Source organism: Eurosta solidaginis, chromosome 1 (genome assembly GCF_040869045.1).
Source record: "Eurosta solidaginis isolate ZX-2024a chromosome 1, ASM4086904v1, whole genome shotgun sequence".
Lineage (NCBI taxonomy): Eukaryota > Metazoa > Arthropoda > Insecta > Diptera > Tephritidae > Eurosta > Eurosta solidaginis.
The window spans coordinates 137,628,353-137,650,726 of NC_090319.1; the positions used below are offsets into that span (position 1 = coordinate 137,628,353).

Sequence of the window (22,374 nt, forward strand, 5' to 3'; positions counted from 1 at the left end):
CTTAGACAATAGGGGAACTCATTTAACCTTATAAATGCCTTATAAAGTGTGTAAACGTATAAATTTATCCAGTGCGTAAACGAACTGTCAAATTTTGTGTGAAAAATCATTTACACAATTTGTATAAATTTACGCGCACATTTCATGGTGTAAACGCGGTAAACTCAAAGGAATGCAACCTTGCAAACATAATTGCCGTCCTTTTCATCAGAAATCTCCGACATCAGCATGTTATTTACAAAAATTTCTTAGTAAAGATGTTTTAGTGTTGATTTTTCACTTAATCTTGGCATTTTTTAATTTTATAACAAAATAAACATTTTTTTTGGTAATCATACCGCTGATCGACAATTAAGTTTACCAAGAATATTACTAGGTGCGTTCATATAACAGCGTGTGTAAATGGATATAATTTTACACCTTATAAATTTATATGCTTTAATGAGTCCCCCTAATAACTTAAAAATTTGGGGGTGTTAGACAATTTTGAAACACACTATCATGATGTACCCGTCAAGGCCTACAACATACACTACGTCACTTGAAAAGTGTAAAATCACTGTAGCACTGTGTAATTTAAAGAAATCGTGTCTACAATTAGTATTAGGAGTTATACCAGAACATATACTTCGGTGAAACTACGCTTTGTACGAGACATACAGACAAAAGTGTGACTATTTTAAGTGCTTAAATTTTTTTCGGCAGACGCAGCAGTACCTTAGACCACGTTTAGGTTCGAAGCCTGCCTGGAATAAGTGAATGCAGGACAGTCCCTCCGCAAGGAGCTGTCCCTGAAATTTTTTTAACGAACCGCGAGACTTTGAGGCAAAAACCCTGGCTCTTTCCCAAATGGCCAAACGTTGATTTCCTTAAGTACATATAAAGAAAACCTTTCCGAAATATTATTTTTTTAAATAGAAAAATCAAGCTTTTTAAAATAAGAACACCGGCGTAAGCCGGTGTGTAGCCAATGCCGCCGCCGCCGATATAGTTATCGGCGTAAACATCTAATAGGTAGGTTGCTTTTCGCCTATTTTATTAATTTAATATATTGGCTTTAATGACTTTGGTATTAACCAAATTGACTTAAGTAATGTAGTTGCCGATATGCGTATACATAAAGCTTATCATGCAAATTCCTATGAAACGGCATTAATCAGAGTTTTTCTGGTGTGTTTTTTTTTTTTTTGTACAACAGAACAACAGAGGCGATCGTTTCATTTAAATATACTATTCATATTCGGAAATATCTATCTATAAATCTTATAATATAAAGTCGCTAAATGCCATGTATGCACATAACTTCACACAGAATACTCCGATTTTAAAACGGTTTTTTGCATTTGAAAGCTTAGCTACGTGAGATGGTACAGTTAATATAATTTGAAGATATATATTATAGGGGCGTGGCAAATTCCCAAAATGTAGCAAAAAATCATAAAATTTTTGTTTACACAGCTATAACGGATGGATGGATTTCAAAAATTCTACTTTTCAGTAAAACTTTGAAATATTTACCTTCGATCTGCATCAAAAAAGTACTTGATTCCTTTCTTATATCAGCCAAATTGTTTAAACAAAAGTAACATTTTTATCAAAAAATGCGTATGTGTGTTTGTTCGCTGTGAACTGTCCGCGCTAATTGCTTTTGAGTGAGGCTTGATGCGACATATAGGTTTATAGGTATGTATGGATGTACATCACTACATAGTATAAAACAAAGTCGCTTTTTCCATCCCTATGTCCCTTTGAATGCTTAAACCTTTAAAAATACACAACGGATTTTGATGCGCTTTTTTTAATAGATAAAGAGTGATTGAAGAGGAAGTAACGGATGAACATATTTGGCTGAAAATTGGTGAGGGGTAGCTTAGAACCAGGAGACAGGCATAGGCTAATTTTTATCCCGTTCTGGATAGGGTCTTGAGATCAAAACGTGGACGTGGGTAATCCTGGGATATGTTTGTACAATATGGGTATCGAATGAGTACTTTGATACGGGGTATTTTTCGTACCCGCGGGTACCCCTAGAATGTGTTTATAGAATATGGATAACGAATGAAAGCTGTTGATGAGTGCTTTAGTACAGGGTAGTTTTCATACCTATTGAGGACTAGGGTCTCGATATTGAGGCCAAAACGTGGACCCGGGTACCCCTAGAAAGTGTTTATACAATATGGATAACAAATGAAAGCTGTTGATGAGTGCTTTAGTACAGGGTAGTTTTCATACCTATTTGTGAAGGGTCGCGAGATATAGGACAAAACGTGCATCAGGGTAACACAAGGATGTGTTTTTACATTATGGGTATCAAATTGGAGCTGTTGATGAGTGCTTTAGTTAAGAGTAATTTTTATACCGCTGGATGACTAGGGTCTCAAGATATGGGCAAAACCTGGACCCGGATACCCCTAGAATGTGTGTGTAATATGGATATCAAATGAAAGTTGTTGCTGAGAGCTTTAAAGTAATTTTCATTGTGATATTCGATTTAGTTGCATTAACCTGGCAAAACTGATAAATGTGCATGCGAAGCCGAAATAAACTCATGAATTAATAATACCCACATAACTATTTACATACGTCCTATTCGATTTGCCTGGCAATAAGGGATGAAGAAGAATGGGAAAAACTTTAGAGAAGAGAAAAGAGAGAAGGAGACTGAGAAAAAGATAGAGTGAGACGAAAATAGAGATAGATGAAGCGAAAATACGGAGGGAGGAGTGAATAAAAGGATTAAGAAAAAGTGAGGAGGGGGGGACAGAGCTAGACGGAAAAAGTGTATTAAAATGTATGGAGATAGACCAACTTTAGGGCAGAACAACGTCTGACGGGTCTGCTAGTATATATATAAAAATGAAATGATGTTGGTTCCTGTCCATGTTTTGGGGCCGATACCAGGCCAATTTTATTCGTTTTTTTCATATTATAGGTATCAAATAGGGGAAGGTTTTTAGCAAAAAAATTTTTAGAAATTTCCAGGGTCTTCAGATATAGGTCAAAACGTGGACCCGGATAACCCTACGTTGTGTTTATATAATATTGGTATCAAATGGAAGCTTCTGATGAGTACTTTAATGTGGGGTACTTTTCGTACCCCTAGGTGACTAGGGTCTCGAGATATAGGCCAAAGTGTGGACCCGGGTACCCCAAGAATGTGTTTATACAATATGGATATCAAATGAAAGCTGCTGATGTGTGGTTTAGTACATAATAATTTTTCGTCTCGAGATATAGGCCAAAACGTGGAACCAGATACCCCTAGAATGTATTTATACAATATGGGCATCAAATGAAAGCTGTTGATGAGTTCTTTAGCAGAGGGTAATTTTCATACATCTGGGTGACTAGGGTCTCGAGATATTGCCCAAAACGTGGATCAGAATAACCTTAGGATGAGTTTTTACATTATGCGTATCAAATGACAGCTGTTAATGAGTACTTCAATATGGGTATTTTTCTCTGGGTGACGAGCGTCTCGCGATCATTTCATGTGTACAACATTTTTTGAATAAATATACTAATTTTTCGATTTGTGTCGCGCTGTTAAGTTGCAAATTTTTTGCGAAGGAGAGTAAACATAAACAACGAGGTTTGTAGACTGTTTATGGGAGATGCTTCGGCACACATACACAAACGCACCTTGAAAATGGCCAACGCGTTTATTTTACTCCTGAAAATGCAGCGCTTAGAGCAACAAGTGCACCGTCTACAACTTTGACTGCCTTTTTTCATTTATGTCAGTCGGACGATTTGGCAAGAACATTGCTATTTGTGTCGCGCTGCTAAGTTGCAAATTTTTTGCGAAGGAGAGTAAACATAAACAACGAGGTTTGTAGACTGTTTATGGGAGATGCTTCGGCACACATACACAAACGCACCTTGAAAATGGCCAACGCGTTTATTTTACTCTTGAAAATGCAGCGCTTAGAGCAACAAGTGCACCGTCTACAACTTTGACTGCCTTTTTTCATTTATGTCAGTCGGACGATTTGGCAAGAACATTGCTATATGCAGAAGTGCCGGGATAAATCCAGGAAAACATTTCAAAGGCGAAACCAAGGAAAACCAGTTCAAGGTCATCCTAATGTGTTCTCAACAGATGCATTAGGATGCATTTATGCAGTTCATTCAAATAATGCTGAGTGTTTTTACTTGCAATTGTTGTTAATTAATGTTCGTGGCCCAACATCATTCCAAGATTTAAGAACAATTAATGGTGAATTGTGCGCTACATATCGTGAAGCATGTCAACAATTAAATTTGTTGGAGGATGATACGCATTGAGAATATACGCTTGTCGTTTCAGCTGTACTAGTCAGTCCACATCAAATACGAACATTATTTTCGATAATAATTGCAACGTGATCCCCATCTAATCCATTGGAATTATGGAATAATTTCAAAGATTATATGACAGTTATTATTTTAAACGAAATTCGTTGATATACTGCAAATTATGAGTTGGAATTCACATTGGAAATTTACCATAAAGCATTGATAAGGATTGACGACATTTGTTTGTCGATGTCAAACAAATCGTTAGTACAATTGCACATGCCAGCAGCAAATCGTCCAATGCATGATAATCGAGAACTGGAGCGTGGATACCATTATGATTGTAATGAACTAAACACATTAACATCAAATTTAACGAAATTGAATGACCAACAGCAACATGTTTATGATACAATCATGAATAATGTTAGCCATGGAACTGGTGGATTGTTTTTCTTGGTTGCTCCTGGGTGAACAGACAAGACCTTTTTGATTGCATTGATATTAGCAACAATTCGATCAGATAATAACGTGGCATTGGCACTCGCTTCTTCCGGAATTGCGGCTACATTACTGGAAGGCGGTCGCACAGCACATTCTGCATTAAAGTTGCCTTTGAATATACTGGTAAATGGAACACCAACATATAATATTTCGTAAACATCTGGAATGGCAAAAGTTCTTAAAGTATGTAAGCTCATCGTATGGGACGAGTGTACTATGGCACACAAGAAATCATTGGAAGCACTTGAAAGAACTATGAAAGATCTATGAGGAAGCCAAACAGTCTTTGGAGGTGCCATGATTTTATTGGCTGGATATTTCAGGCAAACATTACCTGTGATCCCAAAATCCACGGCTGGAGATGAAATCAATGCATGTTTAAAATCATCGTATTTATGGAGACATGTAAACACGCTTACATTTACTACAAACGTACGTGTTCAACTACAAAACGATCCGTCAGCAGCTGAATTTTCACCGCAATTACTGAAAATCGAAAATGGTCAACACATAAATATGCATTTGATAATTATTGCTGACATAGCCATTCACACGATTTAATACAGGTGTGTGTACAACACACAACCAAACAAATTTGAATTCTAGCAAATTTGCAAACATTGCATTTCCCATAGAAGTCACAGCTCAACACAGATGTGTAGGTACATATTTTGTATCGAGTTGTATGTAGGTATGTAAGTATGTATGCTTAAGGTAGATATGCAATTGGGAAGAGCGAAATATTTCTCATGCCTAGATTTAATGTCAGGATTTCACCAAATAGAACTCAACCCAGAATCAAGAGATATCACATCCTTTACAGCGGACAACGGTACTTGTCGTTTCAAGAGATTACCTTATGGCCTGAAAGTAGCGCCAAACTCATTCCAGAGGATGATGACATTGGCATTCGCAGGTCTAAAACCATCACAAGCATTCTTATACATGGACGATTTAGTCGTATTAGGATGCTCTAAAAAACATATGATTAAAAATTTACGGGATGTATTCTCCACATGCAGAAAATATAATTTAAAATTACATCCGAACAAATGTCTATTTTTCAGCAAAGAAGTCACTTATCTTGGACATAAATGCACAAGTACTGGAATTTTACCAGACCCAAGCAAATTTAAAATTGTTCAAAATTACTCAACTCCCAAAAATGCTGATGAAGCAAAAAGATTTGTCGCATTTTGTAATTATTATAGAAGATTCATACCAAATTTCGCGGAATACGCCAGGATTCTAACAAGACTTAGTAAGAAAAATGTAATTTTCAATTGGACAGACGACTGCGAGGAATCTTTTAATTACCTAAAAAATGCATTAGTTAGTCCAAATATCCTACAATATCCCAATTTTGATAAAGAGTTCTTTATTACAACCGACGCAAGTGGTTATGCTTGCGGTGCTGTGCTAAGCCAAGAATATGAAGGAAAACAATTACCCATTGCCTATGCCTCCAGATCATTTACAAAAGGCGAAATAAACAAAGCCACGATCGAAAAAGAATTAGCGGCCATACATTGGGCAATTATATATTTTAGACAATATGTTTATGGCAGAAAATTCACAGTGAAAACGGATCATCGACCTTTAACGTATTTATTCTCAATGAAAAACCCTTCATCTAAATTAACTAGAATCAGGTTAGATTTGGAAGAGTATGACTTTGGGGTGAGCCGGAAAAGAAAATTACGTGGCAGACGCTCTGTCACGAATAGATATCAATGATTTAAAAGAATTGTCGGTACAGGCATGTAAAATAATGAAAGTCACGACAAGATCGCAAATTAAAAAGAATTCCAGTAATAACAGTAATAGAAATGAAGAGAAGAAAAATCACAAAGAGAACCTTATAATATACGAAGCGCTTAATAAATGTAAAGTAAAAAGACTAGTCCAGCTCGTTTTCGATCCTCCGAAATTATATTTCAAAAAAGGAAAGAAAATTTGTTGTGAAATAAATATAGAAAATCAAATTGTTGAGGCGAAGATTGACTTAGGCCAATTCTTTACCAGGCTTATGGAAAAAGCCGGCAATTTGGGAATTAAGAAAATACCGTTGTCTTTAGGAGACAAATTGTTTAATTATACTCGAGTAGACACATTTAAGGAAATAGGTACCAAAGTTCTCAAAAATTTAACTATTGCATTAACTCCGAAGGCTGTGCATGTGACGGAAAATGATAAAATTAAAAAGATTCTTCAAAAATAACACGATGATCCTGTTAATGGTGGCCACCCAGGAATCAATCGTACAACTAATAAAATAAGACAAAAATATTACTGGAAAAATATGAAAAATGATATAAGTAAATATATATAGAAATGCGTTAATTGCAATAAAATTTAATTTATAAAAATTTAAAAGAACCAATGATTTCGACTGAAACACCACCAAAGGCGTTCGAAACAGTACAAATAGATACAATTGGACCTTTACCAAGATTTAAATGGAAACAAATACGCTGTCATTCTAATATGTAATTTGACTAAATACTTAGTTGCAATTCCTATACAGAGCAAACATGCAAAAACAGTAGCCAGAGTCATATTCGAGAATTTCATATTAATTTATGGAAGTATGAAAACAATAATAACGGATATGGGATCTGAATATAAAAATAGCCTGTTTGAAGAACTATGTAAACTTCTCAATATTGAGCACAAAACATCTACGCCGTATCACCACCAAACTTTAGGCACTGTTGAACGTAGCCATAGAACTTTCAATGAATATGTGCGTTCATACATATCCATTAACAAAGATGACTGGGACGAATATCTTAAATACTTTGCATATTGTTACAATACTACCCCATCTACAATCCATAACTATTGTCCATTCAAATTGATCTTTGGCAAAAAACCCCAGACTTACGAATTTTTACAAGAAAATACGGTAAGCCCATTATACAATTATGAGGCTTACGATAAAGAAATTAAATATAGGTTACAAATAGTACAGGGTAGAGCCTTTAAATTAGTAGAAGAGGCTAAAGAAAAACAAAAGATTAGTTATGATAAAAATATTCACTTTAAGGAAATAAATATAGGAGATGTAGTGTTAGTAAAAAACGAAACAGGTCATAAGTTAGATAGTAGATATAAAGGGCTCTATAAGGTAGAATAAATCGATGAAAATAATAATTTTACTCTAATACCCTATAAAGAATAAAATACTAATAATAAAAATAATGACACTTTAATCCCATCTGGAATAGGAAATGAGGATAAGCAAATTTCTCAGTAACATAGAGAATAGCAATATCATAAATAATAAGAAAATAAAAATACACAAAAATAGACTTAAATTAGTAGAATAAAAAAATGTTCAACCTACAAACATAAAATACAAAAGTAGAATTAATTTATAAAAATAGAATGCTCATGCATTCTCCAAATGCATAAGCATTCTGAAAAAAGGGAGATGTAGTGTAAACAGCCAACAATTTAATGCCAAATATTTAAATCAGTCTAATATGCTACCCTGATACAAAAATAGTGTAAATGTTCATCAACACATAAATATGCATTTGATAATTATTGCTGACATAGCCATTCACACGATTTAATACAGGTGTGTGTACAACACACAACCAAACAAATTTGAATTCTAGCAAATTTGCAAGCATTGCATTTCCCATAGAAGTCACAGCTCAACACAGATGTGTAGGTACATATTTTGTATCGAGTTGTATGTAGGTATGTACGTATGTATGCTTAAGGTAGATATGCATGTTAGTATGTATGCTTAAATGTAAATATGTATGTAAGAATATGTTTAGAATAATTTAATATAAATAAGCTGAAATATTTGAATAAAGATTCATTCAGAATTCACTCATTAAGATCACAACTCTTTTTATTGCATTTTAATCTTTTACAGCATTGGTACAGAGTGTATTTCCAAACGTAGTTCAACATTACAAAAACTATGATTGGCTCAGCGAAAGAGCAATTTTAGCTGGGAAAAATAAGGACGTACATGATATAAATGCAGCTATTCTGGATCAAATACCTGGTGACATAGTTGCATATAAGTCAATGGACACTATTACTGATCAAGATGATGTCGTAAATTGTCCAACTGAATTCTTAAACTCACTCGATTTGTCAGGCCTTCCACCTCATAATTTACGATTAAAAATTGGAGCACCGATTATTATGCTGCGCAACATTACTGTGCCACGACTTTGCAACGGTACCAGACTCGCTGTGAAGAAGCTAATGGGTAACGTTATCGAAGCAACAATTTTGAAAGGGAAGTACAAAGGAGAAGACGTTTTGATACCCAGAATTCCACTGATTCCGACGGATTTACCATTCGATTTCAAAGGTTTGCCTTGCCTTCGCTATGACAATTAATAAGGCGCAAGGACAGTCTGTACAAATGTGCGGTATTAATGTGGAATACCCAATTTTTTTTTTCATGGACAATCGTATGTAGCTTGCTCACGAGTAGGCAAACCATCGTCATTATTCATTTACGCAAAAGATGGAAAAACCAAAAACGTTGTCTACCAAAAAGTGTTACAAACAAGTTCGAATGAAATTGTATCAAAGAATTAGCTTTGTTTCGTATTAATTTTATTCTCTTTCAGCAAATCATTGAATTTATCGCCTAGCGAAGCGGGCGAGGGTACGCTAGTATATTATTAAAACTGAAATCCAGATTTCCCTATATAACTTGAATGGAATATTAAATTTTAGATTAACAAAGCTTCTAGAGCATTTATCTTATTTTAACTCTGTATTTATTATTTTTTTGTGGGATCAGATTTTTAGATTGGAGAAAGAAAAAAAAATTATCTGGAAGTACAACACAATATAATATGAAAATAATGCGTGATGAAATTAACAATAACCTGCTGCAACATGGTATTTACCAGCAAAAAATGCCCAGCCAGAATTTTGGTATGATATCGTCAAACCACAACTAATGTTTCGCTTTCCAGCGAATGTACCAATATACGTACTTGTAAACCAGCTGACGTTTTTTAAATGCAACCCAGCCTACACTAGGAAGGTAACATTGCTAATATAAGCGAAAAAAATATTAGGTTCTTACTATTGAGCTTTACTTATTTATTCTCATCACAGCTTTAAACTAGATTGATTGAGTATTTCAAGAAATAAAGTTTGAAGGGAATTGGTTTAATTTAACAAATAATACTCTTTAAATAAAGTTAGATATATTATAGGTGGCGATATATACCGCGGTGTTCCCAAAAATAGCAGCGCTGCATAGAAAAGTCGTATAATGGCTGTGCTGTTTTACATGTATATTAAGCTGGGTCGATTTATTAAACTATATCGCGCCATCGATTTTTCGATAGGATTTGGGATCAGGAAAAAAAAATTCCACTAAGCATAGCCAAAAAAATAATTTTCGAGCCTGCAAAATTTGAGTTTTTTTGACTTTTTTTCTTTGATTTTTAAGGTTTTTTTCATGACCTACTTAAAAAATTTTAATTTGATTATAAAATTTGTCAGAATCGACGGGATCGGACCACTATAGCATATACCTCCCATACAATCGATTTTCCAATAAGAGGGTTTTCGCCATTTCAACCTCATTTTTACAGCTAGCAACATCAAATTTTACCACAAGCTTACGTATTGGTTATAGATTGTTGTCTGAAAAAATCATCAAGATCGGACATATTTATAATATATATCCCATACAACCGACTGTTCAGGTAAGAGGATTTTCATCATTTTTGTCGAAATCGATTTTTAGTCCGATCTTGATGATTTTTTCAGACAACAATCTATGCCCAATACGTAAGCTTGTGGTAAAATTTGATGTTGCTAGCTGTTAAAATGAGGCCCAAATGGGGCAGAAATGGCGAAAACCCTCTTGTTGAACAATCGATTGTATGGGAGGTATATGCTATAGTGGTTCGATCCGGTCGATTCCGACAAATGTCAAATCTCCCATCAAAATATGCCTGCTTATAAAGTTTTATCAAGATATCTCAAAAATTGAGAGACTAGTTTGCGTTCAAACAAACAGACAGACGGACGGACGGACGGACGGACAGACGGACATGGCGAAATCAAATTAGCTCGCCCCCTGATCATTTTGGTATACTTATTGGTGGGTCTAACGGAAACATATACATAAAAAATGATTTGAAGCCTTGAAAATGAAAAAAATCGATTTCGACCAAAACAAGTCCCAAAAACAAAAAAAATTTTTTTTTTTTAACTGTTAATGCCAACGTTTTTATCGCAAAATTTTAAGTGGGATAGGAACTATGAGACAAATTCGTTTTCATCGGCCCCACTTTTGCACGTTTCTGAAGAAACCCTTAAAAAAAAATGGCGAAAAAATAAATTTTTTCACCAAAACACTCGTCGAAACCCAAAAAATATTTTTTTTTTTTGCAGAAAACTGTTATCACCAAAGTTTTTAGCGGACAATTTTGAGTCGGACAGGGTATACATAAAAATTTTAAAATCATATGAAAATTTTTTAAGTAGGTCATGAAAAAAACCTTAAAAATCAAAGAAAAAAAGTCAAAAAACTCAAATTTTGCAGGCTTGAAATTTATTTTTTTGGGTATGCTTAGTGGAACTTTTTTTCCTGAGCCCAAAATTTATCGAAATATCGATGGCGCGATATGGGTTAACTTTCGTCCATGCAAATGAACCCAGCTTAATGTATATACATATGCAATTAAATTTGATATGGACTCCTAAGTGTATACTTTATCTACACTTATGAAATTGTTGCACAAAAATAAATACTACTAAATTTCAGTAGGTATGCATTATACTCAGTTGCAACTGAAATGTGTCTCTCCATTTAAACTCTACATTATTCTCCACTTCTATGATCAAAAAGTGTGTGTGTCCACAATTCATCGCAACCGATACAGCTATAGGTTACGCACTTTGACCAACAGAGGTGCGTGTCTCCGCTATTCAGTACAACCCGTTTTGTAGCAAGTTATTTATCACTACCGGGAGCCTTCAATAATTGCCGCTAGATTAGTCTCCTAAACATTACCTAAGTGATGATAAGCTTTTTTTAACCCGCGAATTAAGTAGTGTATACGTGTAAAAAATACAGCAAATATTTGCAATGCAATGATAATTGTAATACAGCTCGAAGAAGATAAATAATACATAACACTAATTGTTTAATCTGTCTTTTAAACACAATTTTTATGCTAAATAGGCGATTCAACCTGTTCACAAAAGTAGGGCACTATACGTTAACTTGGGCGAAAAGCTGTCTATGTACCAAATTTCAAACAAATCGCTCAATAAACACATTTTTATGGAATGGGCCTGGTTCACTTTCCGCAAAAAATTTGCTTTAGTATTGACTTAGCAAGAACCTACCTATGTACTGAATTTCAAAAAAATCGCTCAACAAATTACTTTTTTTAGAATAGGTCGCTCCCCGGGGGTCAAGTCCCTAACTGTGAAAAAGGAAAATTTTACACTCATTGAAAACTCATTCGCACACACAATTTACACTTTAAATTTTAATGCGATTCTGTAAATTATTGTGCACATTGTTTTGCTGAATGAGCGCTGAATGTAAAAGTCTTATGTCAGTGAGAAGATATTCATCAAACGCCATGAAAACAAAAAAGTAATTCTGCAACAGTGCGTATGAGTTTTGAATGTCACAATAGTGTACACTGGCTGCCAAGAAAACTCACGAAGTTTTTATCAGTGAGTGGTTTCACAGCTTTGCTTTACAGAATCAGAGTTTCAAAGTTTACACAATTTCTTGTGCACACTTTAAAACTCACAGTTAGCGAATAGGGCCCCTGGTCCACTTCCCGGAAAAAAGTTTTTTATTATTAAGTAAGCCACGTACCAAATTTCAAGCAAAGTGGTCAATAAATAAATTTTTTTGGTAAAGGTCGACCCCTGGTCCACTTCCTGGAAAAAAGTGTGCCAAATTTCAACCAAGTCGCTAAACAAGTAAGCCTTCGCCATATAAACTAAAATTCTTGCCCTGCCTGCCTGTGTAGTGAAACACAAAACTCCTTCGAATTGTGCATGCATTTGTGCCGGCACACTAAGTTGCCGCTTTTGTGTATTTCAATACAATATTGTGCCGCACAAATACAATAGACAAAAACAATTCGAGCTTCGCCAAGTATTTTATTATTTTATGTTTGGTAGTGTGCATCGTAAAGTCGAATACTATACAATTAAATTGTGCTGATGTACACTCTGGTTGGACGGCCATAACCGTTTTAACGGTTAAACTCCAATTAAGTGAGTAAGTAAATACAGTTGTAGGTATGTATGGATGTATGTTTGTACTAAATACGCTTTCGTTAAACATTTCTAACATTACGTTAAAATTCTTAAAAAAAGCTATATTTTTTGGCCTGTTTGTATGTAATAAATGCTATGTTTGTGCACCAAGGAGATTTAATCTTTTTCATCAATATATGCATATAAAGGGGGATGCATGTTTTGTGCAGCCTATGCACACCGAAACCACTCCGCCGATTTTATTCAAATTTGCAGGATAGCTTCACAGCAACCCGGAGAGTGCACCTGTGAAGTTTCTTTCCGGGAAGTGGACCAGTGGATCTTTTCAAACGAATTCTATTCACTGTTCGATTTGCTTGAATTCGGTATATAGGTAGCTCTTTGCCTAGATTAGTATTTACGATACTTTTTTTTCGGGAAGTGGACCCGGGACCTATCTATTCGAATAAATTCTATTTACGGTTCGATTTGCCTGAAATTTGGTATATAGGTAGCCTAGATTAATATTTACGAAACTTTTTTCCAGAAAATGGACCAGGGACCGACTTGTATTTTGACTGGAAAAATTTGGAAATTTTCGTGAAGGTTTCTAGAAATTTTTCGAAGTTAACTGAATGCTTAATGGTTTTTGCTACCACTTTAAAAAAATATCTACATGAATATAAATTTTCAAACAAATATATAAAAAATGGAAATAAAAGGTAAGTTTTTTAGCTCATTCGTTTTGTTTTGTTGATTTTCCGTCAGGGTGAATAATTGATGTATATTTGAAAGATTTACCGAAAACTGACACTGATGATGGCGCAATACCGAGGCCGATTTGTCTCCAAACCAAATTTGACTGGGGATGGCGGAAAATCGTTCCAATATACAAAACTTATTTTAATAATTTTTGGGCCAATTGTTGGAATTCAAATATTTTGATTTTCAGAGCTTTAAAGCCGTCAATGAAAGACAAAAACTAAGTTTATCCTTATTCTCCTACGCGTTTCGATGTTTTTACATCTTCTTCAGGGAGCCTGGTTTATTTAACATAAAACATAAAAAAGAATGACAATTATTAATATTTGCACAACAAACAACATTCATCAATATTTCACTTACATTAATTTGTATAATTACACACATTAAAATATAATTTAATTGTGACTAAAACAATAACAATAATAAAGAACACAAATTCTGCACATTTAAAAAGAGCCACTGCGTCCATTGCCTCGTACAGTGTTATTGATTGCAGTCGCGTAGGCGCAGTTTATGTTATCCACATCTTCTTTGAAATTCATCGTTTTGTTGTATGCGTTGTTAGAAGGGCTGCGCATACAACAAAAAGTAAACAAAACGATGAATTTCAAAGAAGATGTGGATAACATAGACTGCGCCTACGCGACTGCAATCAATTACAGTGTACGAGGCAATGGACGCAGTGGCTCTTTTTAAATGTGCAGAATGTTGTGTTCTTTATTATTTTTATTGTTTTAGTCACAATTAAATTCTATTTTAATATGTGTAATTATACAAATTAATGTAAGTGAAATATTGATGAATGTTGTTTGTTGAGAAAATATTAATAATTGTCATTTTTGTTTTATGTTTTATGTTAGGAGAATAAGTAAAAACTTAGTTTTTGTCTTACATTAACGGCCTTAAAGCTCTGAAAATCAAAATACAAAACTTATGCTAAGGTTCTTATGAAAGGTCGTGCTTCCTGAATCGATCACAAGTAGGGCTGACAACTTAAAAAAGGCCAAATTAATCACAAGTCTGCCACCATAGCTTTGGAAGGACCAGTTCTTTTAACCCACCACAGGTCTGCCAGCACGTTCTTGTTAAAGTAGAAGTTATTCTCTCCCATCACAGGTTCACCACCAATGTCTAGTCAAAGGATCAGTTCTGTTCCGCTTTCATAGTCTCTATACGGTGGCAATTGGTCACCCCCAATGACAACTCCATGTTAGAGTTGCTGGCCTTTTTTCATAATAGAACAGGAACTGTGATCGGCATGGTTTATTTGGTCGGTATGTGGTACGCCACAAACCGGTCCCTTTGCCTGCAGAGATAGAACCAGATTAGTTCAGCTCTCCTGCGCCGAGCAAATAACAAGGAATAAAAATAACAACGGGAAAACTGAATTTAACACCATACAAACAGATGCAGTCATAGCCTAGTGGTACGTCTGTAGGATTAACAAGTAAGGAAGGCTAAGTTCGGGTGTAACCAAACATTACATACTCAGCTGAGAGCTATGGAACAATATAGGGGAAAATCACCATGTAGGAAAATGAATCTGGGGTAACCCTGGAATGTGTTTGTATAATATGTGTATCAAATGGAAGGTATTAAAGAGTATTTTAAGAGGAAGTGGGTCATAGTTATATAGGTGGATGCCATTTAGGCATATCGCCATAAAGGTGGACCAGGGCTGACTCTAGAATAAGTTTGTACGATATGGGTATCAAATGCAAGGTGTTAATGAGTATTTTAAAAGGGCGTGGGCTTAGTTCTATAGGGTGACGCCTTTTCCAGAATACCCCATAAGGGTGGACCAGGGGTGACTCTAGAATTTGTTTGTACGATATGGGTATCAAACGAAAGGTGTTAATGAGTATTTTAAAAGGGAGTGGGCCTTAGTTCTATGGGTGGACGCCTTTTCGAGATACCGCCATAAAGGTGGACCAGGGGTGACTCCAGAATTTGTTTATACGATATGGGTATCAAATGAAAGGTGTTAATGAGTATTTTAAAAGCGAGTGGGCCTTTGTTTTATAGGTGGACGCCTTTTCGAGGTATCGTTATAAATAAGTAAGTGATCTGAGTTTAGTAAAGATATATCGATTTTTGCTCAAGTTATCGTGTTAACGGTCGGCTGTATATAAAAACTGAGCGTTGCTTCAACCGATTTCGCCCTTTTTCACAGAAACAAGTTATCGTCCTAGAATCTAAGCCCCTACCAAATTTCACAAGGATTGTTAAATTTTTATTCGACTTATGGCATTAAAAGTATCCTGGACAAATTAAATGAAAAAGGGCGGAGCCACGCCCATTTTGAAATTTTCTTTAATTTTTGTTCTTTGTTGCACCATATCATTACTCGAGATGAATGTTGACATAATTTACTTATATACTGTAAAGATATTAAATTTTTTGTTAAAATTTTACTTAAAAAAATTTTTTTAAGTGGGCGTGGTCGTTCTCCGATTTTGCTAATTTTTATTAAGGATACATATACTAATAGGAGTAACGTTCCTGCCAAATTTCATCATGATATCTTCAACGACTGCCAAATTACAGCTTGCAAAACTTTTAAATTACCTACTTTTATAAGTGACTATAAGTGAGCGGTGCCACGCCCATTGTCCAAAATTTTACTAATTTTCTATTCTGCGTCATAAGTTCAACTCACCTACCAAGTTTCATCGCTTTATCCGTCTTTGGTAATGAATTATCGCATTTTTTCAGCTTATCGAAAAAGTGGGCGTGGTTATAGTCCGATATCGTTCATTTTAAATAGCGATCTGAGATGAGTGCCCAGAAGCCTACATACCAAATTTCATCAAGATATCTTAAAATGAAGAAAATTTTTCTAAGCGGGGTCGCCCCTCGGCAGTGTTTGGCAAGCGCTCCGGGTGTATTTATGCCATGAAAAGCTCTCAGTGAAAACTCATCTGCCTTGCAGATGCCGTTCGGAGTCGGCATAAAACATGTAGGTCCCGTCCGGCCAATTTGTAGGGAAAATCAAGAGGAGCACAACGCAAATTGGAAGAGAAGCTCGGCCTTAGATCTCTTCGGAGGTTATCGCGCCTTACATTTATTTTATTTTTTATCTCAAAATGTACGCAAGTCAGCGTGTTAACGGACGGACGGACGGACATGGCTCAATCAAATTTTTTTTCGATCCTGATGATTTTGATATATGGAAGTCTATATCTATCTCGATTCCTTTATACCTGTACAACCAACCGTTATCCAATTAAAGTTAATATACTCTGTGAGCTCTGCTAAACTGAGTATAAAAATATGATGATTAGAGTTCGGATCTCAGATGTCTTAGGCGATGTTAAGCAGGATCGAAATAGGTATAAAAGCAGGCAGTATGTTCAAATTTGTTCAGTTCTTCCTATTGTGAAATGAGCCTAAAACTCATTAAATTTTACGAACGTAGTAAATAAAATAAATGATCATCAAATGCTGAGTTGTAATCCTAGAAAAATTCTTGTGAATAAAAAAACCTCACCTTATATCCGTTCGAGTATTAATGGTAGAAAACTATCTTATACCTCGAGTCTTGATTTTTTTAAGTACTGATTAATTTTACCGGTACACTTACCCTTATTTTAAGGTCCTTCGCAGAGTGTTTTCTCAATTCTGACAGGAGACGATCACCGAATCCTTTGAAAAGTGTTGAGCCTCCTGATAATACGATATTCTGGTACAACATCTTTCTCAAATCCATATCTGATTTTTCGATAGCATACATCAGTACATCGTGTATGCCTTCACATTCTTCGCCAAGCAAATCTGGCCGAAAAAGTACCTCTGGGGCTCTGAATCTGGCTTGTCCAATCTGCAGAAAAAACAGAAATTTTTAGGTAACAAAAACGACAAAAACGAATATGTCAAAGCACAAAAAGGGGTAGAGCATTTTGTAAACCGTGCAGGAGCTGGCACACAAAACTGGCATTAAGGACTGCTAAAAAGTTTACTTGTTACCTAACTTAACTATACAACCAACTTTATAGAAAGTTCAATAATTTTTACACTTAGTTGCAATTACCGCATCAACATTTTAACTGAGATTATAGCAATTGTTACATAACTCAACTTTCCGAACTCACCTTGCAATTTGCCACAAGGGAAACACCTGCACCAACAAAGAATAAGTTGAGCCTGGCATAACTAATATATTCCGACTAAAAGAAGCTTCAACCCATGAACAATTAAGTATCTGGATAATTTAGTAAAAATAAACAAAATTCTTTATTAATGCCCCTATTACCGTTTACAACTCAACTCTGGTTGGGTTGAAATTTCGCAATTTGGTATTACAGATTACAACTCAACCTGTCAAAAAAATGTCGGTTGAGTTTTCTAGTCTAACAACTTTTTGTGGCATTGCCGTTTACAACCTTGTGTTGGTGTAGTTGTCAAAGACGTCAAAATCTGACAACTGATCACTAGCAGTTGTCTCATACAATTTTGCAGTTGTTTTGAAAAAATGTAACATTTTCCAAGACGGTTCACCACCTAATTTTTAACAAAAATTTTCAACGTTGGTATCAAAAGACACGTTTCGACCTCCGATTTAAGAACTCGAAAACAAAAATTTAAAATTTAATTTCTAATAAAATCTAATTTCATGTGGTTGTTGTTTTTGTCAGATTTTTTGTACACACTAATGCAGAAAGGCGTTGGACCCACCCAGGGTTATTTTTACAAATCGCGGCCAAAGGCCACTGTTTTGCGGGGCAGTGGACCCGGGGAAGTCGGGCGTGTGCGTTGCAAATAAAAGAAATAAAACACCGAATTAGTATCAAAACAATAACAATTTATTAACTATGTAAAGAAGATGTGGTTATTAATTATCAAAGGTTCGCTAAGGTGAAAGTTCAAAACACAAAAGGTGTGCAAGAGTACACTCGCGGTATGTAATGAAGGGGCCTAATCAATTCCAACTCAAGTATTGGGTAAAGAAGGAATTAATTAGACGCACGCTTCCCTATGCACAAATAATTACTTGCAATATTAATTCACGGAATTTAAAGATGGGAATTAATTTAAGGCACAAGGATGAAAATAATTATTTGCGCACACTTCAAGATACAACTTATTACCGCGTACAATATGCACTTGGCACATTCAAATTCATGCGAATGAATTGCAAAAAAGGCAAATTGAGAATTAAACGTTATGTGACAATGGCTAGGAGCCAAAATTGTACAAAATAAATTCAATAGCAATTCAGATTTGTAACATTAATTATTTGCAAATCTTAACTTACTGACACTCGCACTGTATGAAATGGTTGGTTTTTTATCTTACTCACCTGGGGCTAGCTGCTGGCTCTTTGACGTTCCAAAATAGAAAGAAAGTTCAAAACCGCGAACAAGTCCGCGGCACCTGCCGATAGCCAACTTTCGTTGAGTTTTTCCCCTTCAAAGTTAGCTCTCGGCTGGTGTTAGCCGTTACCGGTAAGAATAATAAATAAATAACTAATGTGCGTGTTAGGGTGGTCCGAAATATTTAGGCTGGTGGCCTAAACATGCCGGCCCCCTTGCGGCGAGCAACTTGAAACTCGGTGAGTACGCCAGCAACCTTCCCAAGGCGGGATAAACTAAATAAATTTAAAAAATATGAGACGTATGTATAGTAGGATCGTAAGTACGATCTCCGGCGGACATCCGTGCTCGCAGTAATGCAGCCTCGCTGAACTGTGGATGAAAAAGAAAAGCGTTAGTATTCAAGTACGTGGGGTTGCTTGGTTTAAAATGCACCTTGTGGTATAGTTTACGGTTTTATAGTGGGTGGGCTCCGGACACGACGAGGCCGAATATTGTGGCTTGGGTGAGGAGCCCACCGACAGTCGACGCGGGTGTGCCGCCGACCATAATATTGGCGTAGACGTCGACGCCCAAAGTGAGCAACACTGGCGACGATCGGTAAAACGTCGGATCGGCCAGCTTCATGAACTGGAATGGGGCCGCTACCGACGGGTCCAGATTTGCCGTGGGGTTAAACCTGGCATAGTTTGCTATTACGGTGGCTTGGGTCGTGATCTTTCCCGCTACCCCATACTTTCCACGAAGAACGATGGTGCACCTCGACAGACGTGCGGTATTGTTACGCTCCAGGTGTAGATCCTTGCACAAATTGGCATCGATAATGCTGGTGGGAGCGCAGGCATCTAACAGGGCGCGGACCAGGTGTAAACGGCCTCCTGCCTCAATTCGGACTATGGCTGTCGGCGCGATGGCGATCAATGCTCGAGTTATAGTCGGTGGCGCTAAATTATCCCGGAGTCGACCACTTCTGAAGCCGGCTGGGGTTGTTGTTTGGCGCGCGAGGGTGGTTGTGGTACCCTCCTTGCGTGGTTGATACGGGGCCGCTCTGCCAGTAGAGAGTCGGGTCGAGCGGAACGGACGCGGCTCCGCGCCGCCCCGGCGCCCACTGGCATTGCGGTGCGATGGGCGGAAAGGACGGGTCTCCGCGCCATCCCCGTGTTCCATGTGTCGCTGATTGCTTTTCTGCTTCTCATGCTGAAGCAGCGGTCGGAAGGATCGTGCTTCTCCACTGGCCGTTGGGGCGATGGCTAAGGCGGCTGCACCTCTCGTGAACTCTTCCATCTCCTTCTCCTCCTCTTCCACCTGTTGGGCCCAGGATCGTGTGTCCTCGGTGATGTTGATCGATAGCACCTCGTCGCTTTCGTCGTCGTCGCGCTCTTCGCCAGGGATCGGGCGTGGCCGTGCTTGCTCGTCCTCCATGTGAAGCGTGGTGTGGTGTGGTTCACGGCAGCGGTGGCAACGGTCGTTGCTAGGGCATATCTCTAACCGATGGAACGGCGATAGGCAATTGGGGCAGCGCCGGTGTATAAGGACGGCCCGGAGGCGTTCTTCTGCCGACATTCCCCTGTACCGCGGGCATAGTCGTATGCCGTGGTTCTTCTGGCACAACCGGCAGGAGACGGTGAAGGAGTCAACGCGTTGCTCCGTCTTGGTGCGTTTGACCGAGAAACCCGTCATTCTGGAACGGGAACTTGTTATTATTTGTTTTGCATTTTAAGGGAGTTGGGTGGCGTATGGGCGGAGAGTAGAGGCTTAATTGGTCGAGCTTGTGGTTGGCGTACTCGGGCTAAAAGGGTTGTGTGGAACGAATAATCTTATTAAGTTATTCTGTCGATGTAATGATGGGTTTGTAGTGGTTGAAACCACTGTTATATTTAATATAATTTTATTGAGATACGCCTAAAGGTATCTTTAATTTTGGTAAATATCCTCATCATAATGAAATTCTGATATTGAAAGCAGTCATTTTTTGGTGTTTGCCTAATACAGGCAATATGCGGTAATATACGCTACATTTGTGTAGCAGATGGTATCACGAGTTACCCGTGTATTTTCACGGCTCCTTGTAGTTGCCCTACAAAAATTTGGTCACAAAACTCACCCACGCCGATACAAATGTGGCTGTGAATATAACCTATGAATCCCTGTAAAATGACTAGTCAAATGATGTCGTGCATACAAATGTGCGACAAATGTAAAGAGGCCTTTACTCGCTGTCTGGGAACACTCTTTGTGTTGATTTGGGCCATGTTGTGTGAGAATCACAAATTGTGGTGTGTTTGTTGATTCCAACACAACCCTGGCGGGAATAGCCTACGCTAACGAGTGTGGCAATTTGTAGAGCTGTCAGCTGTTCACTCTTCCAATCGTTGGAATGAGACCGCTGTGCGGTGCTGCCCATTGCAATGTATTGATGCATAATGGTCATGTCATGAAAGTATTTAGGGACAGCTTGCGTCTGAGTCCTGACGCGCCATTAAATTTATAGTCTGTTCTAAAAGGTTTAATTTCTCCCCTGTTTGTAGCATCGAAAGCATAGATGACACTACTTTATTCCTGCTGGGATTTCAAGCTAAAAAAGGGACTGACGAAAGTCTGTCGAAACTTCAACACTCAACAAAAGCAATTTCTGTCATGAAAGCGAGACCACCATGGTGTGCCATGTTTTTGTTTATGTTTTACATTTTAATTTTGCACTACCCTTTTTAACAATGAAAACAATGCAAATAGACCGCGAGAATTATTTCGGTCTCGAGTGGTTTCACCTTTTGTTTTCACAAGAAAGTTGGTTTTAATTGTGTTTCTGTGCACCAAATTGTCAAACTACAACCTTTTCTCAAAAAAAAATAAAGAAGAAAAAGACGGCCGAATGTCAAAAAAAAACTATCGAAATACAACCTGGCGCGTGTGTTTTCAGTGAAACCAGTCTGTATCTTCAGGGTTTTCGTTAGTTGATTTTTTGTTCGGTTACTAACACTCGAGTTTGTTGGATCCCGCGGATCCGAGTTGTGATACTCTTTGGATTGCGCGTAAAGTGCTTACTGCGTGAGAACCGAGTGGCAACTTTGTTTCGTTCATTCAAAATGTCATTCATTGGCTTCGCGGCCAGTTGAAAGGAACTGCCGTTTTTTTTTTTTTTTCTTTTGGGAAAAATTCATTGATGGGCAATTGTAGGGCAAGCAATTCTTTTTGTAGAGCAAGGAACCTCCATATGAAAAGCAAGTTGCGTTGGGGACTGTATGCCTTTGCTACTGGAATAAAATATTTGGAAATC

At 37.0% G+C, this 22,374-nt stretch overlaps 1 protein-coding gene across 6 annotated transcripts in view; it reads right to left on the reverse strand.

Moving 5' to 3' along the window:
* Positions 1 to 22,374, reverse strand: part of Arp1 (Actin-related protein 1) — a 482,639-nt gene that overhangs the window by 150,612 nt on the left and 309,653 nt on the right. For all 6 annotated transcript variants that reach the window (XM_067759866.1, XM_067759867.1, XM_067759870.1 and 3 more), the window contains one exon: positions 17,369 to 17,605. In XM_067759866.1, coding sequence (XP_067615967.1) covers positions 17,369 to 17,605 — 237 coding nt within the window. The remainder of the gene's footprint in view (positions 1 to 17,368; positions 17,606 to 22,374) is intronic.